The 27722-nt window shown below is 34.9% G+C and overlaps 2 protein-coding genes, 1 long non-coding RNA gene, 1 other non-coding gene and 2 pseudogenes across 13 annotated transcripts; 3 read left to right on the top strand and 3 right to left on the bottom strand.

Moving 5' to 3' along the window:
* Nucleotides 1–787: 787 nt before the first annotated feature.
* Nucleotides 788–3851, top strand: LOC104737276 (transcription initiation factor IIF subunit alpha). 2 transcript variants are annotated; one of them, XM_087482162.1, is made up of 10 exons: nt 788–923; nt 1076–1259; nt 1334–1486; nt 1579–1724; nt 1905–2281; nt 2369–2487; nt 2639–2770; nt 2876–3082; nt 3222–3446; nt 3572–3851. In XM_087482162.1, the coding sequence occupies exons 2-10, from the start codon at nt 1089–1091 to the stop codon at nt 3662–3664; spliced, it is 1623 nt and encodes a 540-aa protein (XP_087338288.1). In that variant the 5' UTR covers nt 788–923; nt 1076–1088; the 3' UTR covers nt 3665–3851. The 2 variants fall into 2 exon arrangements, with proteins under 2 accessions (XP_087338288.1, XP_087338289.1); XM_087482163.1 differs by having other exon boundaries at nt 3225–3446.
* Nucleotides 3852–7716: 3865 nt separating this feature from the next.
* LOC147929893 (uncharacterized) lies at nt 7717–11025 on the top strand. 7 transcript variants are annotated; one of them, XR_015577614.1, is made up of 3 exons: nt 7717–8084; nt 8749–8898; nt 9081–9285. It is a non-coding gene; the product is annotated as an uncharacterized LOC147929893 (long non-coding RNA). The 7 variants fall into 7 exon arrangements; XR_015577620.1 differs by lacking the exon at nt 9081–9285 and adding an exon at nt 10688–11025 and having other exon boundaries at nt 7744–8125; XR_015577618.1 differs by lacking the exon at nt 9081–9285 and adding an exon at nt 10688–11025 and having other exon boundaries at nt 7744–8084.
* Nucleotides 11026–18859: 7834 nt separating this feature from the next.
* Nucleotides 18860–20195, top strand: LOC104738428 (glutamate receptor 1.4 pseudogene; annotated as a pseudogene). The gene is made up of 3 exons (XR_015577712.1): nt 18860–19256; nt 19376–19682; nt 19774–20195. The product of XR_015577712.1 is annotated as a glutamate receptor 1.4 pseudogene (transcript).
* A 2319-nt stretch (nt 20196–22514) lies between these two features.
* On the bottom strand, nt 22515–25330 carry LOC104737278 (origin of replication complex subunit 1B pseudogene; annotated as a pseudogene). Its single transcript, XR_015578314.1, has one exon. The product of XR_015578314.1 is annotated as an origin of replication complex subunit 1B pseudogene (transcript).
* LOC147929894 (small nucleolar RNA snoR28) lies at nt 24104–24180 on the bottom strand. The gene has a single exon (XR_015579090.1). It is a non-coding gene; the product is annotated as a small nucleolar RNA snoR28 (small nucleolar RNA).
* Nucleotides 25331–26227: 897 nt separating the features above from the next.
* LOC104737279 (mitochondrial pyruvate carrier 2) lies at nt 26228–27493 on the bottom strand. Its single transcript, XM_010457412.3, has 5 exons — nt 27325–27493; nt 26992–27090; nt 26820–26872; nt 26605–26678; nt 26228–26466 (listed from the first exon to the last, which is right to left on the bottom strand). Exons 1-5 carry the CDS (start codon nt 27377–27379, stop codon nt 26415–26417), a joined length of 333 nt encoding a protein of 110 aa, XP_010455714.1. The 5' UTR covers nt 27380–27493; the 3' UTR covers nt 26228–26414.
* Between the last annotated feature and the right edge of the window lie 229 nt (nt 27494–27722).

Consider the following 27722-nt stretch of genomic DNA (forward strand, 5'->3'; position numbering starts at 1 on the left):
TGGTTCGTTCCCTTTATAAGCATGGGCTTCGTTTTGATGGAAGATATGCTAGTCTTCTAAGTTTGCAGTAGGCTCTTCTCATGTTTTGTTGCTCATTGTGGATGATAGCTGTCTCGACAATTCTTTGTTCTCTTTAGAGTTCAGTTTATTCGAGAGGTTAGACTTCGGTCCTTGTCTCTGCTTTGCAGATCTGGATAGATCTGATCGCGCTTTGAAGTCTTCTACCTAGACGTAAAAGGACGCAGTGGTCGTCGACGTCGCATCTGGAAGTGTGTTCGTGTCTTTGCTTGCCGGATTATGAAGATTTATGTTCTGGTTTCGAGAGATTGGCTCTCATAATGATAGGAGGAGGTTGTTGTTATCTTGAGGTTGGCCGTGGACACCCTTGATAAATCTCTTTTGTTTGTGCTTCAGAGAAGAGGTTTTCTTGCATCTTAAGACTAGTATTTTGTAAGATGTAAGCCTAGTAGCTTATGCTTTTAGTTTACGGGTTCGTCCTCTTTCGTTTTAGGTTTGAGTTTTTCGGCTTTGTTTTAAGTATTTTTTTCTCTTGGATAGGATTTAGACTCCGGAGAATTCTCATTTTCCGCTGGTTTAGACACCGGAGACATTTATGTCGTCCGCGGTTTAAGTTTCTCTCTTTTGGGTTTTGTATTTCACTTTGATACTAAAGCTAGTTCATTAATAAAATTTCAGATGGCAAAAAAAAAGTTGGGACCAAAAAAATAATAATCCTAATTATATAATCTTTATGACGGTCATCTTTGTCAGAGGGCAAATCTGACTAATTACATACATGTAAGCCTGCCTCTCTCTAATTCTCAATAGTATATATAACCTCCTCTTCAGAACAGACCTCATTAAACTCTTATTACAGATCTTTTAACACAAATTCTGAATTCAGCGATCTCAAAATCCGAAAGGTAAAATAAGGAACCCTAAAAGTTACGAACACGAAATCGTACGCTTAAGCTTTCGATTGCTCTGTTTTTTATTTTATTTTATCTTCGTGATCTTCGCAATCTGAATTCGGGGGAAACCCTAATTTTGTTTCCCTTTTACGCGATTTATTCAGAAGGAAGACGATTATGTCGTACTGTTTGCAATTGAAACCGGCTTGTATAGGATGTCAATCACAATCCGATTTGTACGGAAGCTCTTGCAGACACATGACCTTGTGTTTGAAGTGTGGTAAAACCATGGCTGAGAATAAAGCGAAGTGTCTCGATTGTGGAACCGTCCTCACACGTTTGATTCGGGTTAGTTTAGTTTCTGATGATTCCGCTAGGAAAAGTTTCGTTTTGTTGATTTTTTTTTTTGTTTTTTGGTTCAGGAATATAACGTTCGTGCGGCGGCACCGACGGATAAGAACTACTTCATTGGTAGATTTGTGACTGGTCTTCCTAATTTCAAGAAAAGCTCTGAGAATAAATGGTCTCTTCGTAAAGATATACCACAAGGTCGTCAGTATACTGATGCACAAAGGGTTAGTGTGTGTTGGTTCTTTAATCCCCAATCAATTTATGGTGGTTTTTGTTTACAATGCTTATGTGGTTTTTTTTTTTTTTTTTTTTGTAGGAGAAGTTAAAGAACAAACCTTGGATCTTGGAAGATGAGACTGGTCAGTTTCAGTATCAAGGACAGCTTGAAGGCTCTCAGTCTGCAACTTACTATCTATTAGTGATGCAGAATAAAGAGTTTGTTGCGATCCCTGCTGGTTCTTGGTATGGAGAAACAAATTCAATAGTTTTCTTCTGTTGATATGTTTCTCTATTAGTGTTTTTGGAGTCTTTTAAAGGAAGATTATTGTGGTATAGTTCACACGAGATGTATTTCGATGGATCAAGTTTGTTAACCATTTGAGACTGTTTTTTTTTTCATTTAATTTTCTACTATTGTGTTAGGTATAACTTCAACAAGGTGGCACAGTATAAACAACTTACATTGGAAGAAGCGGAAGAGAAGATGAAGAATCGTAGAAAGACGGCTGATGGGTATCAAAGGTGGATGATGAAAGCTGCTAATAATGGTCCTGCGTTATTTGGAGAAGTGGATAATGACAAAGAGGCCGGTGGAAGCAGTGGAGGTGGTGGCAGGGGTCGTAAAAAGTCTTCAGGGGGTGATGAAGAAGAAGGAAATGTCTCTGATAGAGGGGACGAAGATGAAGAGGAAGAGGCATCACGGAAAAGTAGACTTGGGCTTAATAAAAAGAGTAATGATGATGATGAAGAAAATCCAAGGGGTGGTGACCTTGATATGGATGATGATGACATTGAGAAGGGTGAGTAGTAATCTATAGATGTACAGGATTGTTCTTCATATCTATTAGTAAAAATGATAAAATGTCTGTATATATTGATTCATTCAGGGGATGACTGGGAGCATGAGGAAATTTTCACCGATGATGATGAAGCAGTTGGTAATGATCCTGAGGAACGTGAAGACCTTCTGGCTCCTGAAATTCCTGCTCCTCCAGAAATAAAGCAGGTCTGTATATTTCCTCTGAAACTGAGTATAGTAATCTCTTATGGCAATCCCAGTTTTATATGTTATCCAAGTTTCAATGTTTATTAAATACTGGAGTGTTGAGTCTTTAACATTCTATGAGGTTGTAACTTTCTTTTGACTTCCCTTACAGGATGAAGATGATGAAGAAAACGAAGAAGAGGAGGGAGGGTTGAGTAAATCTGGTAAAGAGTTAAAGAAACTGCTCGGTAAGTCTAATGGTTTGAATGAATCTGACGAAGACGATGATGATGATTCAGAAGAGGTAAGCCCTCTTCAATTTTTGACAGATTTTACTTACTTAAACAAATTGTTCAAATTTCAAAGCTGACTCATCTTAACTGGTTATGAATACACACGCAAATGTTAGGAGGAGGAGACAAACTTTAGTCCAGTTACGAATTTAAAACAGGAGGTGGCGAAAGAAGAACCTGTTGAAACTGCACCTGCAAAACCTGCACCATCTGGACCTGCTCGTGGAACACCTCCTGCAAAACCATCTAAGGGAAAGAGAAAACTAGAAAGCGATTCTAAAAAGCCTAGCAGCTCTGTTCAAAAGAAAGTGAAGACTGAAAACGTAAGATACTTGGTCGTGTTTATGCTATGTTTGAAATAATCAATCTATGGATGAGGTGAAAGCATATGAAGTAAGGAGGATTGATCGCTTCTGTTGTCATTTGATTTCTAACTAACATGTTTTTGTAATCACTGTAAAGCAGGATCCGAGATCTTCAGTGAAGGAAGAGAGAACAAACACAGTTTCAAAATCCAACACACCAACAAAATCAGTGAAAGCTGAACCAGCTTCAGCTCCTGCATCATCCTCAGCTGCGACCGGGCCTGTAACTGAAGACGAAATACGGGCAGTTCTGATGGAGAAGAAGCAAGTCACTACACAGGATCTTGTTTCCAGGTTTAAGGCAAGACTTAAGACCAAAGAGGTAAAAGATCTAATCTAATTTTCTCTAGGAGCCTCCTAGTCTAATGCCGTGTTGAATGAATTGACCATATTATGGTTATTGATATCTTGAGGGTATACTGATTCTTGTTGTGTTACTTATTACAGGACAAGACTGCTTTTGCCGATATTCTGAGGAAGATCTCAAAGATACAGAAGAACGCTAATTCTCAAAACTTCGTCGTCCTGAGAGAAAAATGAGAGACGTTGCTATATATTACTTCACAGCTAACTCTTTCTTTCAATATTTTCAAGATCTCCCATATATATATTTTTTTTGTTGGTAGTTCAAGATCTCTAATATTATGACAGTGGTACAAGTAAGAATGTTTGTCATTTCTTGATTTTAAAATGTTTGATTCGGAACGATTTTTTATTTTCTCCAAAATTATTGCTTTCTATTCAGTATTAAAAAAAAAAAAAATTTGGTGCTGTTTTCGTATTTTTTTTTGTAACTTTTATTAACTTCATAGTAACAATAAATATAAATAAGCATTGACCAATTAAAATTTTAAAGGAGGTCAGGGCAGCTTTGTTGCTTTGTTTATGATGCATCGATAAAGCTCCAGGACCGAATGAATGGGATGACAACTTTACTTTATCATAAGGCATGGAGTGTTGTAAAAATGTACTTCCTCTTTTTGGTTAATTCGTTTTCTGATCAGGGTTACTTTGACAAGCGTTTGAACACAACGCATATTTGTTTAATTCCTAAGGTAGAGAAATCAACCACAATTCCGAAGGTAGAGAAATCAATTCAGATGGCGGAGTTATGGCCGATTAGTTTGTGTAATGTGAGATATAAGGTTATTTCAAAAAAATTATGTCAAAGGTTAAAACTGGTGCTACCAGGACTTATTTCGGAGACTCAATCGGTGTTTGTCCCAAGCCGTTTGATTTTTGATAATATTTTGATCGCTCTAAAAATGTTTCATGGACTACGAACTAATCAATATTACAAATAAAAGTTTATGGCCATAAAGACATATGTGTAAGGCGTATGATAGGGTTGAGTGGATTTTTATTGAGCAGGTGCTTTGGAAAATGGGTTTAAGAGATGGATTTCCTGGATTATTTTTTGTGTTACCTCGGTGGAGTATCGGGTTTTACTGAATGGGCAACCGTATGAACTTACTAAACGAGCACTGGGTTTAAGGCAGGGACCTGTTATCACCCTATTTGTTCATTCTATGTACAGAGGTTCTCATTGCTAAAGTTTGGAAGGCGGAGACGGATAAGTTGATCACAAGCATTAAGGTGGCTAATAAATGTCCCCTTATCATTCATCTGTTGTTTGTGGATAATAACTTGTTTTTTGGTACAACATCTAAGGAAGAATGCGGGGCTATTTTACGTGTCTTGAAAAGCTATGAGGCGGCCTCAGCTCAACAGATAAATTTTTCCACATCCTCGCTTCAATTTTGTCACAAGGTACTCGACGAAAGAAAAGGTTTTTCTTTACTCACAAAAGGCATTACAGTCCGAAAAGTCAGGGGTTCTAAAACAAAAGGTTTTTCAGTGACCTCTACTCAATGTTTCGGTCTTCAAACTTGTAATCTAATTTTTTGTGGACTAGAGTTTTCATCAGTTGTGTTTGTTCGATATGCCAAAACAATATAATAGGACAAAAGCACTTCCGGATAACATTGTCGTATAATAAGATTCCTAGAGATATTCTTGAGCCAAAAGCACTTCCCGATAACAAAGAAAGCCTATGTTCTTGGCCACATTCATTTTTTAACAAATGCAGATTCGGCCAAGTCAATGGCTCGAGCAAGACCAGCAGCTTTGTTCTCGCACTCAAAGTGTTCGTCCTGCGGGTCACTATCAGCTACTACACCGGCTCCAGCTTGTAGATAAGCCACCTACTCACTGCGTTTGTTGGCATTCTTGTATGAGTACATTGTACTGTATTGTATTGACATGCTGTCGGGAAAACGATTGTCCTAAGGGATAAAGCAATGTCCATGTCACGAGTGAAGGAGACTCCACCAAAATCGAACAAATACGATCTTACATAAATATTTAGTTTTCTTTTTCAAATATTCACTTCCTATACTTAGTGAAATCTAAAAAAATTAGAGTATAGATTCTATATTTCTGTAATATATATATACTAATTTTCTCAGAGATAGAGCAAAAGAAATAAAACATCTTCTAACGTTTTCAGAGCATAGATGAAATCCTAGAAGGTTTATACTAAAAAGTTTAGAACATAAAGTAAATCGTAGAATACATACTCTCAATATTGTAGATTTTTGAATTTCGGACAACTAAACTATTTAGAACAAAAACCTTTTCTGAAATTAGTATAACATGTACAAAATGTTATAATACAAAATCTGGTATTTTCAGAACAGTAGAAAACATTTTCTGAATGTTTTATATCAAATTTTATCTATAAAAAATAACTTATAAAATTATATTGCCTCTATAATTGTATATCTACATATTTTCTTATATTTCACTTCTTAAAACTTGTTAAATTAAGATTTCTTAATTTGTGTGGGTATTTAGGTAAAAATGACAATTTTGAAGAAAATGTGTATATGGACAAAACTTTTTTTAGTGATCTTTTATTTCCAACTACCCCTTAATTGTTTTGCCTTAAAACCCAATATCCCTTTTTGGGATCACAATGCCTTGTAATTATATTTAAACACACTAAATTTAGAAATTAAACACAATTATTCTCCATAAATATGTCTATTTAAATCCTTATCCAACACTAAATTTTGCTAGTCCAAAGTTAGGCCAATGTAAAAAGTAACAAAATTTGATAAAATAATAAGTTAATAATTTTTTTTGAAATCTCCATGTAAAATATGATCCCAATAATATCATAAATTAATAATCATGTAAATATATATATATACATATATGATGATATAATAATGTATGTTTCTCTTAAAGCTTATATCTATAAAACAATTGTTATGTTGTATTTTCAAATTATAATGATATAAATATTCTATAATATATCATAAAAATAGTTAAAAACTTTAAAAGTTTTTAATTTCTAGATATGCATCATATATATTTTGATAATTAGATAGAATATTAAAGTACTATAATTGATTTTATCATTCATAAATTTGGATTTATGTCATGTGTATAAGTGATTTTGTAATTTATTGACAATAATGTTTTCTAAATATTAAAAACTCTGTTCAATACCATAAAAGTTACAAACATCTAAAAGTTAAATCTTATTTTGCTAATATTATCTCAATTCATGAATCTAAAAAATTTAAACAATTAAAAGTATATCTATAAAAAAAATTTTGTACTCGAAAGTATATCTATAAACTAATAATTATTAATTTACACTGTAAAATAATAATTATTAATTTATAGATAAATTAATATCAGTATGAATTAATAAATTGTCTTGGTCCCAACATTATTAATTTACAGAGGTTGTACTGTAATTTAATTAACTACAAAAATATATATTTGTCATATACTAAATGGAAATTATATTAAATTAGTGTTATTTGGGTCTAGAGATAGAATGTTCAACTAAAAGAGAATATATACTTTGATATTCAATTAAAGAAAATCATATCTTTCTATAGTCACAAGATCTAAAATTACAATTACCCACTCTATATATATCCTCAACATGTAAAATTTTGTTAATACAACTCTTACATAAATTTCTATAGTGTAAAGAACATTAAAAATCGATATATTCATATAATTTTGCGTTCGAACTCATGAAAAAGAATGATCTACATCCATTTGAGCCGTTTGAGGACAACCGATGGAACATCCTGATAACGTTGACACCATCAGACATAGGTTTGAGTAATACAATAACGTTTCCCGCAGAGTTAGTAATAGCCCAAGTATTATCTACCGTGACTATGGATTCTTTCACAGGATTGTTTGATTTTCTCGATGTTGATAATGATGTTGTATCATCTCTTATCTTTGAAAAACATAAAAATGGATATTATCTATTTCATGGGTGGAGTATGATTCTCCAGCGAAATAATTTCAAGACAGAAGATATTGTTGGATTTTGGTGGGATAAATCCAACCGTAAATTTAATTTCCAACTACTCTTTCTCGCTTAGTTGATGGAGCGGATTTTCGTAAAGTTCATTTCATCAATATTCTTATTTAATTATATTTCTTTTTTTTCAGTAATAATCTATATATAATAGCAAACTCATTTTTTTGTCATCTTTCTAATCCAATGGTTGAGGTTAGTTTTTATCTTTATCCAGCTGTTGTGATTTTTTATGTTTGCTACAAGTCACTAAACCAAGAATGTGTCTTTCAATCGCAACCTTTTGTTCACGTTTATGTGAAGCATCACCTCTTTCTACTAAACCAAAAGATGTGTCTTTCAAATGCAACCTTTTGTTCACGTCTTATGTGAAGCATCGCCTCTTTTTATTCTCATTTTTCACGACCTTTAATTGTGCCTCTTCATACTGATTTATCTACCTAAACGTAAACAACCATGAAACAAAAAGTGGTGTTGTTCCCTCTTCTGAAAGTTGTATTAGTTTTCGTGAATTGTGATTCCTTTTGTCACAAACTCGTCGTAGACTCACTTCTCACTAGCGACACGCAGTCGGTTTTGGTTGCGATTCTTTATTCTCACAAGGCACACCTTTTCACAGTTTTGATTTTATTCCGTTTTGTCTGGTAGCATCTTAAAATTTTGTTATTCCTCTTGAGAAACTTCATATTTCTCACCTTTAATTTTTGTTGATTCATAAATTAGGAAAGTTATGTAACCACATGATAATTAGATATTAAGCCATGTGGATTATAAATATCGCCTAAATTTTCATATGAAAAATTATGTTATAATGAAGAAAGATTTTTTTCTTTAAACTTTGAAAAAACGTGAGAATTGGGTTGTACATACTTCGGATTGTTCGTAGTAAAAGGTTATTAATTACGATGTGAGATTTATCCACTGTCTCACCATCTCTCATTATCGTATCTTTTGTTTGATTTACTTCTGCAACAGTATGGGAAACGGAAAGTTTGGATTTTGTTATCCCTTTTGGGTTTACTTGAGTTCTCTGTTTGTGTTTATGTTGTGGTTTAGTTATTTACTCCTGATTAGAGAAGTTGAAAAAGTATGATAGCTTTTTAGAAGTAGGATATACGAGAAGGGAGCAAAATTACTGTGTCATGATGGAGACATTAAATAAGATTTTTTTTTTCTTACATCACGCTAGGAAGTTGTGTTTTAAATGATTTCACTCTTTATAATGGGTTAAAACAGAATTTGCTAACAGATTGGAATTCTGTTTCAGGTCAATCACACCGTATGTTGATGTTCCTCTCGCCACTATTGCCTATTCTGATCGCTGGGCTTACGAAGGCCAACTTTCTTATTCAATAGCTTAAAAAGCATTTGATCTTCATTCTGAACCCCTCTGAGCTTGCATCATATCAAAACGTTGGTTAGTATTTTTTCCTGAATTAAAAAACCTGCATATCTCTTGTGCCCATTGATACGTCTACTATTCTGTTTAGAGTGTAAATCCTAGATTTTCAATTCTTTTAGTCACCAATTTTTTCCATTAAAATATAGCGCTGTTTTGACAAGGTATTGACGTTACTATTAGATTTTTTCTTTTTTAAGGATGATGTGTCGAGCATAATCAACTATGACGAGGTGAAGTGACGATAATGAAAGAAAAAGTGAAATATATTTAACAAGCATGTTAAATTTGGTTATATTTGTTACAGCATTGTAACAAATATTATTTTAATTGTGAAGCAAGGCCATTTGAATTTAATGATTTAGGTTAGCTATCAATATAATATAAAACAAGTTTTTTAGAACATACAAACGGCGATGAGAAGGAAAGCCAAGACGCTGAGGAATATGTTTCTTTAGTTTTTCTTTACATCATCTCAATGAATTTTCTGATTATATGGCAAAACAAAACAATTGTTTTCTACTATTATGTACTTAACTCTTCAATTTTGATCCAAAAAAAAAAACTATTCCATTTTGAATATTTTAAAATCTAAAACAATGGGACGAGAGTGAAATGTTGCTTCTAATCTGCTAACAAAGAGTTTCAAAAATAAAAGAACTTTTAGATATGTTACATCATGGTCGCAAGTCACAACATCACATGAACAACTACATCGATTTAGGTCTGAATGGTAACGATGTATTTGATTGTGCGTGACAAAAAATTGATAGTACAGTACGGTTCAACTGTGGTTCATGCGGAGAGAAATATATTTACGGGACAAGTGCGGTTTATACCGAATTAGCACTACAAAACAATTTTTCATTGGTGAAAAGAATAATTGCGGTTCATAAAAAACTTATATATATTGTTACTATAATATTTGTATGACTAGATTAGTAAAAATATAAATAATTAATATAACTGCAAACTTCTATATCTTTTGTGTTAATTAAAAAAATATTTAGAACCATAAATACCCAAATTTTATTTAAATTAAAATTTAGCTTCTTATGTAAATATTTTTGTACCCAATTAATAATATTATTCATAAGTTATTAACATTTTGGTTATTTATTTTTTTATTTTTTTATAATTTAATAGAGAAAGAAGAGAAAAAGAATATTTTTTTGTAAATTTGTTTTGCCACAAAATAAAAGAGAGAGAACGTATATCTGTATTAAAATTATTAAAAAACATTATAGTACTGTTGCAGTTTCAAATCCATTGGGTAAAAAGCATTGCTGATTATAAAGACGGTCCAAGGCAAAAAATGTTAGATAAAACTGTGAATTACTTTTTTTTTTTGAAAAACGCAAATTAATAATTTTTTACATGAATGGTGACTTTACCCGAGTTTCACAAAAACATCTTCCAAAAAAGCTTTTATGATGTCTCCATTCACAACCTTAATCTATGGTTTAGTTTTGGTCTACTTCAGATGGTTTATATAGCCAGCCTATGGGGAAAGTGTGGAATCATTTTATTCTAATCAAAGGTGCTGTTTATTCATAGTATTTTTTTGTATGTTTAAAACCTTATACCAACAAACAAAATGCCTCTTTGTTTTTAAAAGATGTCATTCTCTATTAACCATACCAAAGATTTCCTCATCTTCAATGCTTGTGATTCATCATATACGTCATTTTTTGTTATATATTTTAATTAGGGTGCAGCCACCATTGACCCACGGTTTCAAAACTCATTGCAAGTTAGCCATTTTATCCGACTTTGTTGTTTACACACGCTCCTACTTTCTTCTTAGGCTAATAAACACATTGCCTCTTCGATTTCAAAAGTTTTCCTTCTCCATTTGCCATACTGTTGGGGTTGGATTTCGACGGTAGGCAGGCCCATAGGAGAAACCCAATAAAGGTCGGTTGTAATGATCATTGTCAGGTCCGTTATGAGCCCAAGAAAAGGATCCGTTTTGGAGGCGCGTCGAGTCAACTGCGAGACTGCGGAATCACAAACCAAGATTTTCGGAGGAAATAGTTAGGATATTGTTTTGTGTTTAAATAGGGGAACTTAGGTTGAGGAAGGACATGAAACCTTGATCAAGTACAAGAGAAATATTCAATACAAAAATTCAGTTCGCTGTTCTTCATTGTTTTTCTTTTATTAATTTAAACTGAAAGTCTGTCCAAATCTCGTTTCATTTCCAAATCAATTTATTTGTTGTTTATCGCATCAACACATACCAAAGGATATTTCATCTTCAATGGCTGAGAATCTTCATTTACATCATTCTTTGTTTATACATCCTTAGTTGGGGTGTAGCCCCCACCCCTCTATTCACCATTTCCCCACGGCTTCAAATTGTAGGTTAGACATTTTATCCAACTGTGTTGGTCACACAAACATCTACTTATTACTCTTATAGATTAATGGGTTTAGTGGGCAATCAATCACAAATTTGCTAAATGCCAGGAAAGATTGAGAGGTAAACATGTAATTTGGCTTAATATTTCAAACGAAAGTAATTTGCTCCTTTCAATTTCGATAAATGTTTTCCCTTTTGCATAACTAAGTGGCAATTACTGTAAATAAAGCCAACATTTCAAACATTTTAAAAAACTTACTCCTCTTTTAATTATAAGAAGATACCCACATCGATTATATCTTCCAAGTATTAATTTAGGCAATTGATTGTGATTTCTAATTTTTCATAGATTTATACTTTTAGTCAATTTGGTTGGTTGTAGACTTGCAGTTTTGTTTTTTGTTTTTTGGCAAACATTGCAGACTTGCACCTATGAACTCTTTCTGTGTGCTTCTCTTATTATTTTTTGTAAATTTTGATAGAACAATGGTTTAAATTTTGTTTTATGTGAATATCTTTCAAAATTGATTATCTGAGTATGATTCAAGAAGCCTTGATTCAGATATGTTTAACATTATTTTTTTATTGTCATTGAATCGATTTTATATATGCAACAAATTTTTTATTTAATTAATTTGGTTGATTCATCTTAGTCATTGTTTCTGATTTTTATACTATGCAATTAAAGGATTACCATAAAATTTACACTCAAAATGTAAAATTAATAATGTTAGTCATTTCAAGTTTTTTACTTTCCCGTGCGGCAACGCACGGGCCGACATCCTAATAAATATTAATAATAAATAAATATTATATTTTGCAAGCATAGAGATCATGTATTTTCTTTTCAGTAATAAATAAATATTGATAATAAATAAATTTGACTGTTTCTATTAAATTTTATATGGAACCATTCATGGGAAAAAAGGTTTTTTCATACCCCCACTATGATCATATGTTCAATTCATACATGATTTATGATACCGTGCCAAATCATACTTTTATTATACAAAACTTCAAATTTACTACATTAACTTATAATTTTGTGCTAAACCATACATGAGACATAACAGTGTTAAATCACCGTTAAAACTTGATTATGTGGCTGACATGTGTTGTTTTAGGCCAAAAACGACATTTTTTTTTATATGCTACTATTAGACGACGTAGTCTTGGCCAACGCATCTTGAGTTCTCTACTTCAACCTCTCAACGAGGAAACACGATTTGAGATTTACAAAACTGTTAAATGTTAATTAAATGGCATACAATTGAACATTAGGAATTGAGAATGAAAACAGCAAACAGGTTTATAATTCATCTCCCGACGATTATTTTCTTCCCAGCGAACTTTAGCTGGTCGATCTAAGCTCGTCGGCGGAATTTGGATCAAATTCGTCGATTGACGAATTTGAAACGAATCCGACATCAACATGGCAACATTTCCGGCGACGCTTCGATCCCGGTACACTGTCCATGGACACGATGGAGGCAAAATCTTGAGATGCAAACATGATAGGAGGAGATGTTGCGACCGTTGCGACGGAGGTTATGTCGGTTTGAATAGCTTATGTGACCTTTGCGGAGGAGGAGATGGGTAAACAAAGAGATAGATAAAAGAAGAATCTGAGAAGTGATTAAATAAGAAATTTTTTTAGATCGAGATTTTAAATTGTTGAACTTAAGATCGAGAAAAATCAATTTTAGAGATTTAAAATTTTGCTTGATTTGTTGTAAAATTAATCAAATGACATGTGAGGAATTAATGAATCAGACGTGGATGTGGTGGTGAAGAAATTGATGTGAGAGTGAGGGATGATCTTGATGAAACGTTTAAAGAACATACAAATTTAATTACTAATCACCTATAATAGATTATGAAGACATTGAGATAACAAATCTGTTGTATCGTTGCTAATAGCCTGGATTTCACTAAACCCAAATAGTTGTGTTCTTCGGCGAGAGGTTGAAGAAGAAGAATCAAACAGTGCAACATGGCAACCATGTCATCACAATTTAACGGTGATTTAACACTGTTATGTCTCAGATATTGTTTCACACAAAATTATAAGTTAATGTAGTAAATTTGAAGTTTTGTATAATAAAAGTATGATTTGGCACAGTATCATAGATCATGTATGAATTGAACATATGATCATAGTGGGGGTATGAAAAAACCTTTTTTCCAACCATTCATTATTTGGAGGATTTTTGGCCGATGGGTAAGGTCGTAGATTGGCGAATTATGGCTTTTACGTGATTGTTTCATGCAATCTTATTTAAACCAATGCTGCAATCTTATATATTGACCTCTTTTGTTTGTTTATTTATTTATTTTACTGTTACAGAAAAAGTAGACAAACGATAATTATAAAAGTTTTGATACAACGAAGTTGTCATCACGGAAGACGTAAGCGCAATTAGTATAGTAGAACATTAATAAAAATGACCGAACGAATTCCGTTAGAAATAATATCAAAATAAATGTTTAAAGTTGACAAAAAAAACGATTTCCCGGAAACAAGACTCCACAAATATAATGAAAAGTGAAATCTCGGATGACAAAGAGAAAAATTGAAACACAATATAATAACAAGAGATTTTTTATTCATCTTCTAGTACTAAAACGTATACTACGTTGATGTGTGTCAGGTTTTAACCTAGCATAACACAACTGAAAAGTTGCAAATGCACAGTAAATCGATTGTAATACTTAAAAGTATTAATCCCACAGAGACTAGTAAGCTATGCAATGAGTTTTATGAAAAAGAAATATGGCTAAGACAAAATAAAAAGAGGTTTGTTGTGGGTTTTTCTACGAACCAAATAGAAAGTAAATAAGAAATAAAGGAATCTAAATATCAATAGACGAAGTGTTGGGCAGCAGAAAATTCTTAGGGTATCATGGATCGAGTCATACTAATAAACTAAACAGAAAATTATCGATTATTAATGTTCAAGAACTCAAATTTGGACTAAGCAATTGGCCCCATAGAACTCTGTCTAGACAACCTAGGTTACTCTATATATTTCCGCAAGTAAATAGAAGCTAAACACACATAAATAATGCAAGTTTGATAAGTTCACAAACAAAACTCAATAACTCAACTTTTGGTTGGTAATGACACTGTGCTCATCTAAATTACTTCAGGCGATTTAAATCTATTTTAAAAGCAGTAGCTAAGGCGTAATTCAAGCAGTAAGCAACAAAGATATATTTAGATGGAGAACAATAAATGAACAGACCCAAATCTAATCACCCTAGTCAACAATCCATGAATCCCCTTTTCAAAACTCTTAAATCCAACAAGAGAACTACTCAGACATACTCATGCAAATCAAAGCTATATGAATAAGATATTGCATAAAAGATGAAAGGTATGAGAAAAGGGTTAAGAGATCTTCTCTAGAATAGAATGGAAACAAAAGAAACTAGAAAGACTAGAAGAGATTTGGGTGACTTCAATTGATGGCTTCCAAGAAGAGCTAAAAGAGGACAAGCTTCGACGGCTATGAAGGAGTCTCTGGTCGTCTCTAGGACAGCTGGTGGAGGCACAAATGAATCACAAAGAAGGCACACATGAAACCTTAGGTCTTGAAGAGTATTTTTTTTATCTTGGATTAGGGTTTGTAAGGGTAAAGTTGTCTTTTCTTCTTGAGTGCAGTACAAGGGGCAGCGAATGAGGGTTCTGTACTGTCGTGAAAGCTTTGATTGGGCCGCCGTAATGGTTGCTGGTCAGGCTTTCAATAAAAGTTCATCGACTAGATGCTTCTCTTTACGTCGGTTTATAACACGTCTCAGTAAATCGGGAATATATTTCGGCTGGACGAATGGATTGATTTGATTCCATTTTGAGGAGAAAGATGACTCTTCCAGCTTTCCATAGAAACCAAGTTTGATATAATAAAAAATCTGGAAGTTTTTCAAACGTGGTCCTTATTGTAAAGCTCTAAATCTGTCTTCAAACATGTTTTCCTTGTATTTTTGTCCAATTTGATTTAAACCTGTAAAACTTGTAAAACCTTCTTGAAACCTGAAATACTTGATAATAGACCTTTTATACCTAAAATCTTATAAAAATCTTCCTAAATGCATATGAAAACTATAGTTAGTATTGATATACAAGGGAATAAGTATAATTCACTTCCCATATATGGATATATATTGCTTGTACAACAATCTCAATCGTGTGTATATAGTGTGATTATAATGTAATGAGAAAGGATCAAGGTTGATTAACCAACATGGTATCAGAGCCCTAACATAATAATAAAAACCTCGTCTTCTTCTTCTTCTTCTTCTTCTTCCTCTTCCTCTCATTCCCCTTCTCTCCTTACAATCTCTGTTTTTTACTCTCTCTCTTCTTCTCTCCATTTTCACTCCACTTGCTCCAACCTCTTTCGGTGGCTCAAGCGGCTCACAAAGCATTCACTCTGACTCATATTAAGTCACACATCCCTCTTGTGCTCGACATGCAAAAGATGAAATACGACGCATGGCGTGAACTCATCAAAACTCACTGCTATAGCTTTGGTCATCTCAATGGTACAACCACTCCAGCGAACGATGAAGACACTCCTTAGAACGAATACGACGACACCATCAAAATGTGGATCTACGGCAGCATCTCCCCTTCTCTTCTCGACACCATTCTTAAAACACGTAGCAGCGCTCGTCAGATCTGGACGTCCATCGAGAATCTCTTCAGAGACAACAAGGAGGCCCAAGCAATTTAACTTGAAAATTAACTCCATTCATTTACCATCGGCGACCTCTCCGGCCATGACTACTGTCAAAAGCTGAAGATACTCTCCGATCTCTTGGCCAACATTGACTCTCCCGTCATGGAACGAGTCATTGTTATGCACATGATCAATGGACTCACCGAGAAATACGACAACATCAACAACATCATCCAATATCACAAAGCTTTTCCATCGTTTGCTAATTCTCTCTCCATGCTTATTGAGGTGGAACGTCGTCTTTCCAAACAAGTCAAAGCCGGAACATCTACCTCCATCGACTCTTCCTCTCCTACTGCGTTGTACACTTCCTCCGGTGGTAATGACTGCAACAACAACAATCCCCGTCACAACAACTCCAACGGCGGTAAGAATGGAACTGGCCGCAGACGTGGTTACAACGGCAGAGGACGTGGTCGACAACAATGGAACTGGGGCAACAACTGGCGCATGCCCCCTTAGTGGCCACAACTTAATTGGCCATAACAACCTCCCATGGCATATATGACTACTTCCAATCCCATTGTCGGCGTACTCGGATCTTCTCTGTAAACACCACCACCAGCTGTCCAACCAACACAGATTCCGCCAGGTCTTGCTGCGGCTTTTTGGACTATGACAGTGCAAGATCCCATGGATGGCAATTAGTACATGGACACAACTGCCACGTCCCACCTCACGTCATAGCCAGGTACCCTACATTCTCTTTTTGATTCGAGCTCATCCCCATCGGTTATAGTCAGTAATGGATCCTCTATAACCACAACTTCTTTTGGTCTTTCATCTTTTTGGTCTAAAAACCGACCTTTGCATCTTAGAAATGTGCTTGTTTGTCCCTATATTATCAAAATGTGATTTCAAGTTCACTTCAGTGTTTGAGAGGACATTTCAGGCAGAGATGAGCACGAAGGTGCATATGAGTACAGTCTATCATCCTCAGACAGATGGGCAGTCTGATAGGACAATCCAGACTTTGGAGGATTTGCTGAGGATGTGCTTGCTGGATTGGGGTAGCCACTGGACGGATCACCTGAGCTTGGTAGAGTTTGTTTACAACAACAGCTACCAGGCGAGCGTCAGGATGGCTCTTATGAGGCATTGTAGGGGAGGAGGCCATGTCGTACACCGTTATGTTGGACTCATGTGGGGGAGAGGAGCATATATGAGGCCAGTTTTGTTGAGGAGATCTCAGAGAAGATTCGGGTTCTGAAACTGAACATGAAAGATCCTTATACTGATAAAAGGAGGAAAAATCTTGAGTTTCAGGTTTGAAACAGAGTGTACCTCAATATAGCCATGTTGTGGGGTCCAAACAGGTCATTATAAAAGACTAAGGTGAGTCTGAAGTACATGGTCCATTTAGAGTGGTTGAGCGGGTGGGACAAGTAGATATATACAATCAAATTAGATAATATACATGTAATGTTGGTGTGGTCGTGTGGTAATGCTCAAATTTTATATATCTACTAAAAACACTAATATTATAAAGATAAGGTATTTTTGTTCTAACAATATTTAATAAAGTATTTTTATTCCAATTTAAAATTATTAAGTAATAAACTTTCAAATAAAAAATTAGATGAGGTATTTTAAAAAAAATTTCCCATACTTAATTAGACCCAAATATAGTGAGCTGCGCTAATATTAAAATATTTGGAATCTTGAACTAAATTTGATGTCGGGAATAGATTATATAGTAGCTTATTACAAACATTGGCAAGAACACAAACGCTTCACCATGGAATATTGTATGATTCAAACGAATTATTTTCTTCTTATTGTGTTCTTGTCCATTTCTTTTGTGTCTATAACATAACTCATCAAAAGGGTGATGTAGATATAGTTTCATCAATGTATGAAGACGTTCGTATTGGACTGGTGGTGGACATGGGTTCCATGGAAGGAAAGTTTGTGAGAAGTTCAATTTCCATGGCGCTTTCTGATTTCTATCATCTCAACAATGGCTACAGAACCAGGGCAGAAACTCTCATGGTGACCCTCTCCAAGCTCTAGCGGCAGGTACTTCAATACACTTTTGTATTCGTTTCTACAGTTACCTTTGATGCTTGCGTCTTAGATTGTTTTCTTTGGAACAACAAGATCACAATACAGCAAGTATCGGTGTGGTGATAGATAAATCAACGCAGTATTAAATTTTTAAGACCATGATTTGAATCTTGCTAGTAAAATTTCAGTTGTAGTTGAAACTAGTACGCCTTATGGTAAACGTAACATGTCCTGACGCTTTGAAATTGGCTTGGTATGAAGAGTTATCGGAAATTCGGTTAAAGTTCACCCGGTTATATAAAAAATGTTAGAAATACCTAAGCTTAATTAACTAGGTTGAAACAAACGAGATGAATTCAGATGCTTTTAAAAAAACAAATTGACATAGTGATATGGTATATAAACTTTAGTTTCAGTATTTTTGTTTAGTACCACGAAAAAATAACAAATCAAGAAACTATGTGAAAGATTTTGGGCAAAACAAAACAAAAGATTTTGGTGATATTTTTGAAAAACACAAAACCTAGTAGTGGTAAATTTTATTGGCAAAAGTAGTTTTTAATGTGATATTGTTTAATTGCATTAGTTTTGCATCACCTTTTGAAAGTGTTCACTTTTCATTTTGCGTAACTGTCTGGACATGTAATTGTTAAAACAGCCATGGATCTCTTACAAACTGGACAAGTGAAAACAGTTGTTGGTGGACAATCGTTGCTTGAAGCAAAAGTTTTGGCAGAACTTGGAGAGAAAGCTAAAGTGCCAGTGATATCATTCCAAGTACCTAGCTCTTCGACCTTGACCAAATATAGTCACTTTATTCAAGCTAATTGGGGGAATCTTAGAATTTACTACTGACATCAAAATAATGGATAGAAAAATAATCTCAAAAAAATTTGAGATTATAAATATGATAGGACGAGGTGAAAGAAGTGTAGGATTTTGGAGTTCTGGTAGTTTCATAAGTACGAATTAAAGGATAGAAGAAAAAAATCGTCTTCTACCAATGTATGTACTTGAGACAATAATATGGCCTGGAGGGACTACTAGAACTCCAAAAGCCCGTTTGTCGAAAGAGGAGAAACGTAGTGAAAAGAAGAAGCTGAGAGTTTTGGTACCAGCGGGAAACTTCAGACCACAATTATTGGAAGTTTTCGATCGAGACGTCAATTCGACCTTTCAATTATGAAGTGGAGTACATACCTTGGCCTGTTGCATTTAACTACCATCACTACAACGAGCTAGTGTATGCAATCTATGACCAGGTTAACAATTATATGTTTGTATTTCATATTTTCATTCCAGATATCATTGGAGTTATATACTTGTATACATACTAATCTTTCATTATTTTTTGTTTTGTTTTGCTACTTCTCTTCGACAGAAAGACAAGTATGATGTAGCTGTTGGAGATATCACAATTACTGATAACAGATCTACGTATGTAGATTTTACATTACCATTCACTGATATTGGGCTCGCGGTTGTGGCTGCCAAAGACAAAAGCATGTGGATTATTTTTAAACCTATGACACTTGGTCTATGGCTAACAATTGTAGCTTTCTTCATTTTGACCGGGGCTGTAGTTTGGATAATAGAGCGGCATGATAACACTGACTTCCAAGGCTCTTATGCCCACCAAATCGGAACAATGTTAAGCTTTGGGTTCTCGACCCTTGTCTTTGCACATCGTAAGTAGGAAAACTCAAATCCACTTTCTTGATTTTGCTTATTACAAAACCTCTCTAACATTTTTTTTTTTTTTTTTTGGTTAATATGTAGGGGAAAGGCTAGAACATAGTCTGTCAAGATTTGTGGTGATTGTTTGGATATTTGCGGTGCTTATACTGACCTCAAACTACACAGCGACGTTGACATCAGTGATGACGGTTCAACAAATACAGTTGAAATCTCATGAAAACATTGGATTCTTTTGGGACTCAATTGCAGCAAAACTGGTTTATGATAATCCTACATTCCAAGGGCCGACTTACAAAGGTTTAAAGGCAGCTGATGATTTTATAAATGCTCTAAAGAATGGAACAATCTCGTTCATCGTAGATGAAGTTCCATACGTAAAGCTACTTGTTGCTAGATACCCTTCACAATTCTACATTGTCAAAAACCGTAAGCCTCACAAAACGGCTTTGGATTTGTATAAAATAAGTTTACGTTTTCTTGGTCTTGTGATTGTGCGTGTGTAGTTTCGATTAAAATATAGCATGTTCAATTAAGTAGTGAATCTAATGAAAATAGTAATCTTTCAATAACCAAAGACTCTTTAAATTTACAATCAGCCACAAAAACTATATAAATCGTTGTTACAGAGCAAATCATAGTTTAAACCCAAAATATTCACAAAGTTTTGTTGGGTAAATCATGTAGGCAACGTACTTAAGAGTAATAAGACACAATGACTCTCTCTCTGCTCATGAACTAGAGAACAGAGAGATTTTGTCTTTCGAAAGTGCCCAAATTGAGTTTAAGAGAAGGCTCTCTAAAAATGGCATTTTTCTCTTCCCATTTTCTTCTTCTCTCCCTTCTCCATATCTTCTAAATTTAACAAAATCAAAACTTTACGAGAATTTTAAGAAAAATAAACGAAAAATGCTAAAGAGTTCTATCGGATGAAGGTTAAGGAAAATGCAAGATCTAAAGGTTTTATTTTAAAACTTTCGAATCCTTGTTACATATGGATCCCTCAAAAAATACAAAAGATTCCAAATACAAAAGATTCCAAAAAAAGTAAAGACGATACTTGCTCTCACAGGAAAATCTTAAACCCTAGCCGAATTGGGGAAGACGAAGTGATGGTTATAAAGTGGCTCGATAGGGGTATACATGTCTTTTCGTAATTGTATGCTTTGACTAGAATCCTCTTTCTGAGAAAGAGACTTCTTTGTCTACGCTCTGTTTTTTTGGAAAACTTGAGGCTTGACCTGATATTTTTTCCCTCTAAACTTAAAACTAAAGTCTAAAATAAAATATATCTTAAACTGATTTGGTTTTGTTAATTATATTCAGAACATTGTAATTTTGTAACTGAACCCAAATTAAAAGGTGAAAATTTGAGATTAAACTTTTTTTTTAATATTTTGCTGGAAACAACAATTAAAACAAGTAACTAGAAGCTGTTACAATGGGGGTGAGTAACTTCAGATTCCCTTCTAGCCATCTTTGAATTGGGCTATGTGTGCACCAAAAAGAACAACAGTATGCATTTGACGTTCCAAGAATCTTCAGCATGATAGGGTGCTTGCAACGTGACTTACATTTCCTGCAAATTGGGCGAGATACACTATTATTGAGCACAACCTCATATGATCCCTGCGAATCTTTTACTGTGCTTCTTGGCATGAGCCCTGAAAACTCTCCCAGCACACACTCTTTATGCAAACTAGAACCATGTCTCTGGATTGGTTATTCCTTCACAAATGTCACACCAATAGTGACAGAGGATGATCGCCAACCCTATGCTTTATCACTTGTGGTAAAGTGGCACATCCAAAGAATACAAAATATTTACAACCATCTTCAATGCATTCGAGCATTCTATAGTCCATCCTGTTACAACCATTGCAGATTTTTTCTTCACCCGGTGAAGTGTAATATAAGGGATGATGGGGATGACTTGGATGGACAAATGGCTCAGAAATTCAAATGCACAGAACATCTAATTTCGTACCATCATGCTGGTACCTGACATTCTATAACAACCATCACAGAAAAAGGACTCAGCTTCGTTTGTAACTAAAGTAAGACGTTCATTGTGTAGCACATGCCATTTCATTCTAAGGAATCCAGCGCAGTTCTGATGGAGAATGAAGTCACAATCCATACAACTGTAGAAGGATTGTAGACAGATGGGATGAGTGCATGCCCTGCCCCGCTTGTTGTCGTCACAAAGAACAACATTAACGTGGAGTCTTAGGTAATGCTCTTTGTGGCTAAAATGTTGTGTTGTGTTGTCATCTATAACCACATACGGCTCTATATCTTCTGTTTCTTCAGGTAATCCTTCGAGTTCTTTCCCGTTCACATTTCGAATGAACCATATAGTCAGGACACCACTCACAAGAATAACCTCCCCATGTCCAATCAACCTTCTGGTGACAAACTCCACATACAGAATTCACAACACCAACAAGAGAAGTTCGAGAAATGCGGTGATCATAGGTTTGGGACGGGTGCTCGATAAATTTGGAGAACTCGCCACATTTCTTGTGGACGAAAAAATCGTAGGTTTTGCAGTAGTAACCATCACTGATTACTTCCAAGCGTCCACAGCAATCACCTCTCCTCAGATCAATCCGAAGGAGAACAAGAAGAGGTTGGATCTGAAATCTCAAAGCTATGCTCCTTCCAGTTCTATTTTAATATATCAAGACTTTTAAATTGGTAGTCTTTCATTAACAATAAAAACAACAATTATTATGGTTGAATGATAGTGATAGTACCAAAGAAACATTTTCAAAATCATAGCGCAAATGTGAAAAAAAATGATATACCACATACCACCATAGTTGGTCTCGTAATAATGAATGTTTCCTTTAGAAAATAATACAACTTTGTATATGTTTTCGCAACAAAAGGATACATGACATGTCCATAATCATATGAATCAAAAACTAGTCTTTAAATTTAAAGAAAGTTCAATAACTCAATAAACAGAAGAAGAAAAAAAACTCACAAGTAATTGGCCAACCATGGAAGATCCTTGTTTTCTTTCAATGCAAAGGCAACATCATCACTTGGAAAATTCAGCTGCAGCTTCTGCAACCTATGCTTCTCTCCAGGTTCACAGAGAATGATTCTGCATTCACCAAGATCACAACCGATTTTGAGAAGAATGTCCCAACCCGGAAAAGCTTCTCCATTGGTTAAGCGAATAGACGATACTGTGGTTGCCACTCTGTCGAAGGTTGTCTCTGCCATTCCTGTTTTGTAAAGCTCATGAACCATAGCCGTCAAGAAGATCTTACTCAGTTTCGATACACTCTTCATAACTTGAATATGAGGTGCCTGAAACATCTCTTGAATAGCTGCTTCAACATCTCCCATAATCACCAGCTGACTCTTTGCGGTTTTGTTAGTCTTTAGACGGTGATCCGCTACTTCTGCAGCACGCCTGCATATCTCAAGGGCACGTCTTGCATCTCCTGAAATCGCAGCTACTTTTCTCGAAGCGAATTCAATAGCTGTCTTCTCAAAAGCATCGATTCCGTTCAGCCTTGTAGAAATGATTTCTTGTAGCTGAGTGTGGTTATAAGGACCAAAACAAAGTCTCTGTATTCCCATTCTGCTTGAAATCCGAGGAAGCAACTTCTCTGGAAGATCCATAGTGTTTGCTATTCCCAACACAATCAATTTAGAGTTAGGCTTGGTAGGCCAATCCAGAATGTTGTATAAAACCGACTGATTTCTAGTGACTAGAAGGTCAAGTTCGTCGATGAGAAGTATGCAAGGCTTGTCATCCTCTTTACCAATCTTTTTTCCTTCTGCAAACCTCTCATTCAGAGAGTGTAAAGCTTTCTTCCAACCGACACGATGACCACTCAATGCTTCATAGATAACACTGTAAATGTTCTCAGGTGAAGCCAGCTTGAGACCATTGATCTCCACAAAGCAATATGGATTTACATTTCCAGCTTCAACCTCAGCCTTCAGATTTTTCATCACTGATAGCACACTAATAGTCTTCCCAGTCCCGGGAACACCATGAATGTACATACATCTTCCTAAACACTGATCATCCGAGATTGAACCCTTTATAAACGCAGTAATCTCTTCCATTTCTCTGTTCCTACAAGGAAGAGACTTAGGACGTGTAGCCAACAACAAAGTAGCTTTCGCCTTTTCCAACTCAGTCTGCTTATGACATCTCACATGTTCAGGAATCTGCTTCGCTCCCACCTTCTCAAGCCCAAAGAAACGACCTTTACGAGAATTCGCACCTCCTTTCACACTCGTTAAACCTCTCTTACCCTTTGAATCTCCACGAACAACACTTTCTTCATCTTCCTCAACCTCCACCTCTTCATCACTATCATCAATCTCCTCCTCCTCTTTCCTACCATTCCACTCTTGGTCACTATCAGAATCTCCATCAACCAATTCAGCCAAACGCTTAAAACTATGCCAATGCACATCATACTCATACTCACACAAAAACACATCATCACCATCATTACTCGCCTTTGAAAACTCCTTAGGACACTTGACAAAACAATGCCTAAGAACACAGTCCATCTCAATATCAGCAAAATCATTAGTCAAATAAAGCTCACGTTTCAGATTATGCGGTTGCCTCCCCGAAACCGTCTCTTCAGGTATCATATACCAACGAACCCTAATCCAATACACACCGTCACCAACCTCTTTCCACAACTTCTCAATCCGAGCAGCCCATAAATCACTAGAGAGAAGCTTCTCCCTCATAGTCCTCGCCAGTTTCTTCCCTTCCGGTGGCTTAGGAACAACAAGTGTTTGACTTTGACCACCACCTGACTTGTTAACCTCACAAAACTGACAGATCCAATCACCTTCAGGAACATCCTTCAGTGGTGGTTTCAAGCATTTCAAATGAAACCCACCTAAACAATCATCACACTCAAGCATCACATCACTACCACCTGATTTGAAACAAATCTTACAATCTTCAATCTCTGGATCTTCTTCATCCGAATTCGCGTCTTCTCTTCTCTTCACATAAACATCATCGCCGATTTCGAATTCGGTCTCGTCGAATTCGACTCTATTGTAATAAACTCTCTTCTTCCTCTTCGTCTTCGTCTTCGTCTTCTTAACCTCTTCAGATTTATTTTTCCTCTTCTCCGTTCGATTTGGGGAAACAGGAGAGAACGAAACTTCGGAATCTAACTTCGTCTTCTTCGTCGGAGTTTTTAGACTCTGTGGTTTCTTCGATTTCTCTGAAACGTCGTCAACCGATTGTTTCCTCGGCGGCGCTCGTTCTCGTTTCCGAATCAGATTCATTTCTTCCTTAGATTCGATTTCGAGAACATCGATTGGGTCGTTACCCAGATCGATTCTACGGGAGACATGACGAGCGGATCTACGAAGAGGAGTGATAGTTTGTGGGGTTTGAGGAGTGAGTGACGGAGATTGATACGATTTGCGATAGATGTTGTTAGCTGTTGGGGTTTTGGTTGGGGATTTGAAGGTTTTGTTTCTTGGAGTGGTGGTGGCCATTGATGAACCAAAGTTAGGGTTTCTGGGTGAAGCAGAGAGAGAGATGAAGATGAAGAAGAAGGAGGAGGTAGAGAGAGAAAGGGGAAGAGAGGCTTTTTTTTAACTCTGAGAAAGTTTTGGCGGGAAATGTTCCCTCGAAGAAGAAACTAATTTTTTATTTACTTAACAGAGAGTCATTAATGTGGTAAGAAATGTGTGTTTACTTAATTAGATGCAAATGATTTGTTGAATTTAAAGATAATTTGACTAATTAATCTTGTTTTTTTTTCATTAAACTAATGTTGAGTCAGATTTAATGTTGAGTCAGATTTAGTTAACCGGTGTAAAATCGGATATTACTTTGATTAGGTTTTGGTGTATAATTACACGTTTTTTTTTCAAATTAATTTGTTTTAGGCTATGAAAAAAAAAAACTTGAACAAACGTGTAATTAAGAAGTAAAACTATATTTTCCTACCAAAGAAAAAAGAAGAAAATCTATATTAGCGAAATTATGATTCACTCAATTCTATAACGGTCTTATTTTGTTTGGATTGGTTTGACTCGGTTCGGTTAAATGTAAACGTAAACATCAAATGAAATCATCAAAACCAATTTTTCTAATAAACACCAATATGCTAAAAGATAAACACAAAATTCGCGTGTTTGGTATTTGTCTTTTGCCAAAAATATAAAAATAAATAAAGTTCTAAGAAAAAAAATGTCATCTACAAGTTCTAAAAATGTGTGATTTACTCTATTTTACCACATATGTAAAAAAAGCAAAGGCAAACGCAAAAGTTAGCGTTTGAAACAATAGAAACCTTTTTGAAACTGAACAATAATCCTCAAATAGTCCTGTCATAGTTTACTTACATTTGAAACTAACCTTGGGATTTATTTATCAAGCATGTGACATGTGAGAAAGTAACATTTGGCAATTGGCATATATTCCCTCCGTTTCAAAATATAGAATGTTTTAGTGAAAACACGCATATTAAGAAAGAGTTACTTTCAAAAAATTTAACCAATCATAAACAAGTCTGCATAATATAAAATATAAATTTAATCTAAAAGTTGTATAGAAAGTTGTAAACATCCTATATTATGAAACAAAAATACTTCTCTAACTTTTATAGGATGAAACAGAGAGTATATAATAGGATGATACAAAAGAGATGTCCCAGTCCCATCCCAGTTACAAGATTTATGAAGAACTTTTTCATCAACATCATTTATACATTTTCAACAACAGTAGTCTCCGCTTCGGATACAACATAATCATACCTATAAACAAAACCATTTGTCAAAGATATAAATCATTGAAACCCAAGTTTACTATAAACCGCTAGATTAACCTGTTGTACGTCTCATGTAAATTGTAAAACGCAAAAGCAAAAGTAAAAAAGTTGTCTATGAACTCACTTTACTTTACGAGTAAGTTGGTATATCCCAGTGGCTGCCATAGCAACATTAACACTAAACAGGTTCCAGTTTTTCTGTAAAATCAAAGTAAAAGAGTCAACCAAAATTTAAATTCAGATATACTAAAATTCATATTATAACCTAATCACAAAATGACAAAATCATTATAAAACTCAAAAAGGGACTCTACTAAAGAAGAAGAAAACGAAACTTACAGGAGTAATCACAGTGCTGCAACGACACCATATCATTCCCGTACATGTCACAGCTAAGTACACCAATTTTAGATCAAATTAACAAAACAAAACAAAAAAATGTAATAATTAAGAAGAAGAAGATTAACTCGAGAGATATTGTATCACCAAAGATTAGTAGTAAGTAAATTACCAATTTGCTGAAGGTATGAAATGTTTTCTGGAGGTTTCTGGAAATCTGCGATGTTAGCAATGCTTATACCCCATTTAAACGTTGGAGCCCAAAAATGAACTGATTAACACCAATAACAACAACAACAATAACAAACGAATCCATTAGAGAATTTTAAGTGATGAGTTGCTATAACATCAGAAAATTCGTACATTTATCCAATAGTAACGTTTCAGTACAGTCTTAGTAGATTCATATATGTAGATTGCTCAAGAAAACCAAATAAAAAGATAATAAGAGTAAGTTAATTAATCATGAAACAATGTGTAAACTGAAAACTGAGTTGAGTCTCACTTGTCTTAGGTCCTGCCGGGTGATTCCATAGAGCTTGAAGCTTCGATGTCGCCATCAACTATTTTCTCGTCTTCTTCTTCTTGGAGTTTCTCTGTTCTATCTACATCTATTGGTCCATTATGTCTTGATTCAGTGAACATAGATATCAACGAAAAAAAAAATGGTACTCGAAAACGGTGTCGTCTTTAGCGGTGCAATTAAAGCCAATACAATGATCAAAGCCAAATTTTGTATTGGGCCTATTGTTATAGTGGACCTTTAGCATATATCTTTTGTAACTAAAAGGAACTATAGGGTTTTTACTGTATATATAAGCTTTGCTCTTGTTGTTGTTCTTGATACATTCATAGCGAAAACCTAATAACTTGTGTCGTCGCACTCTTTACAACTTAACCCTA

This window comes from Camelina sativa, chromosome 13, assembly GCF_030686135.1.
Source record: "Camelina sativa cultivar CO46 ecotype springtype chromosome 13, ASM3068613v1".
Lineage (NCBI taxonomy): Eukaryota > Viridiplantae > Streptophyta > Magnoliopsida > Brassicales > Brassicaceae > Camelina > Camelina sativa.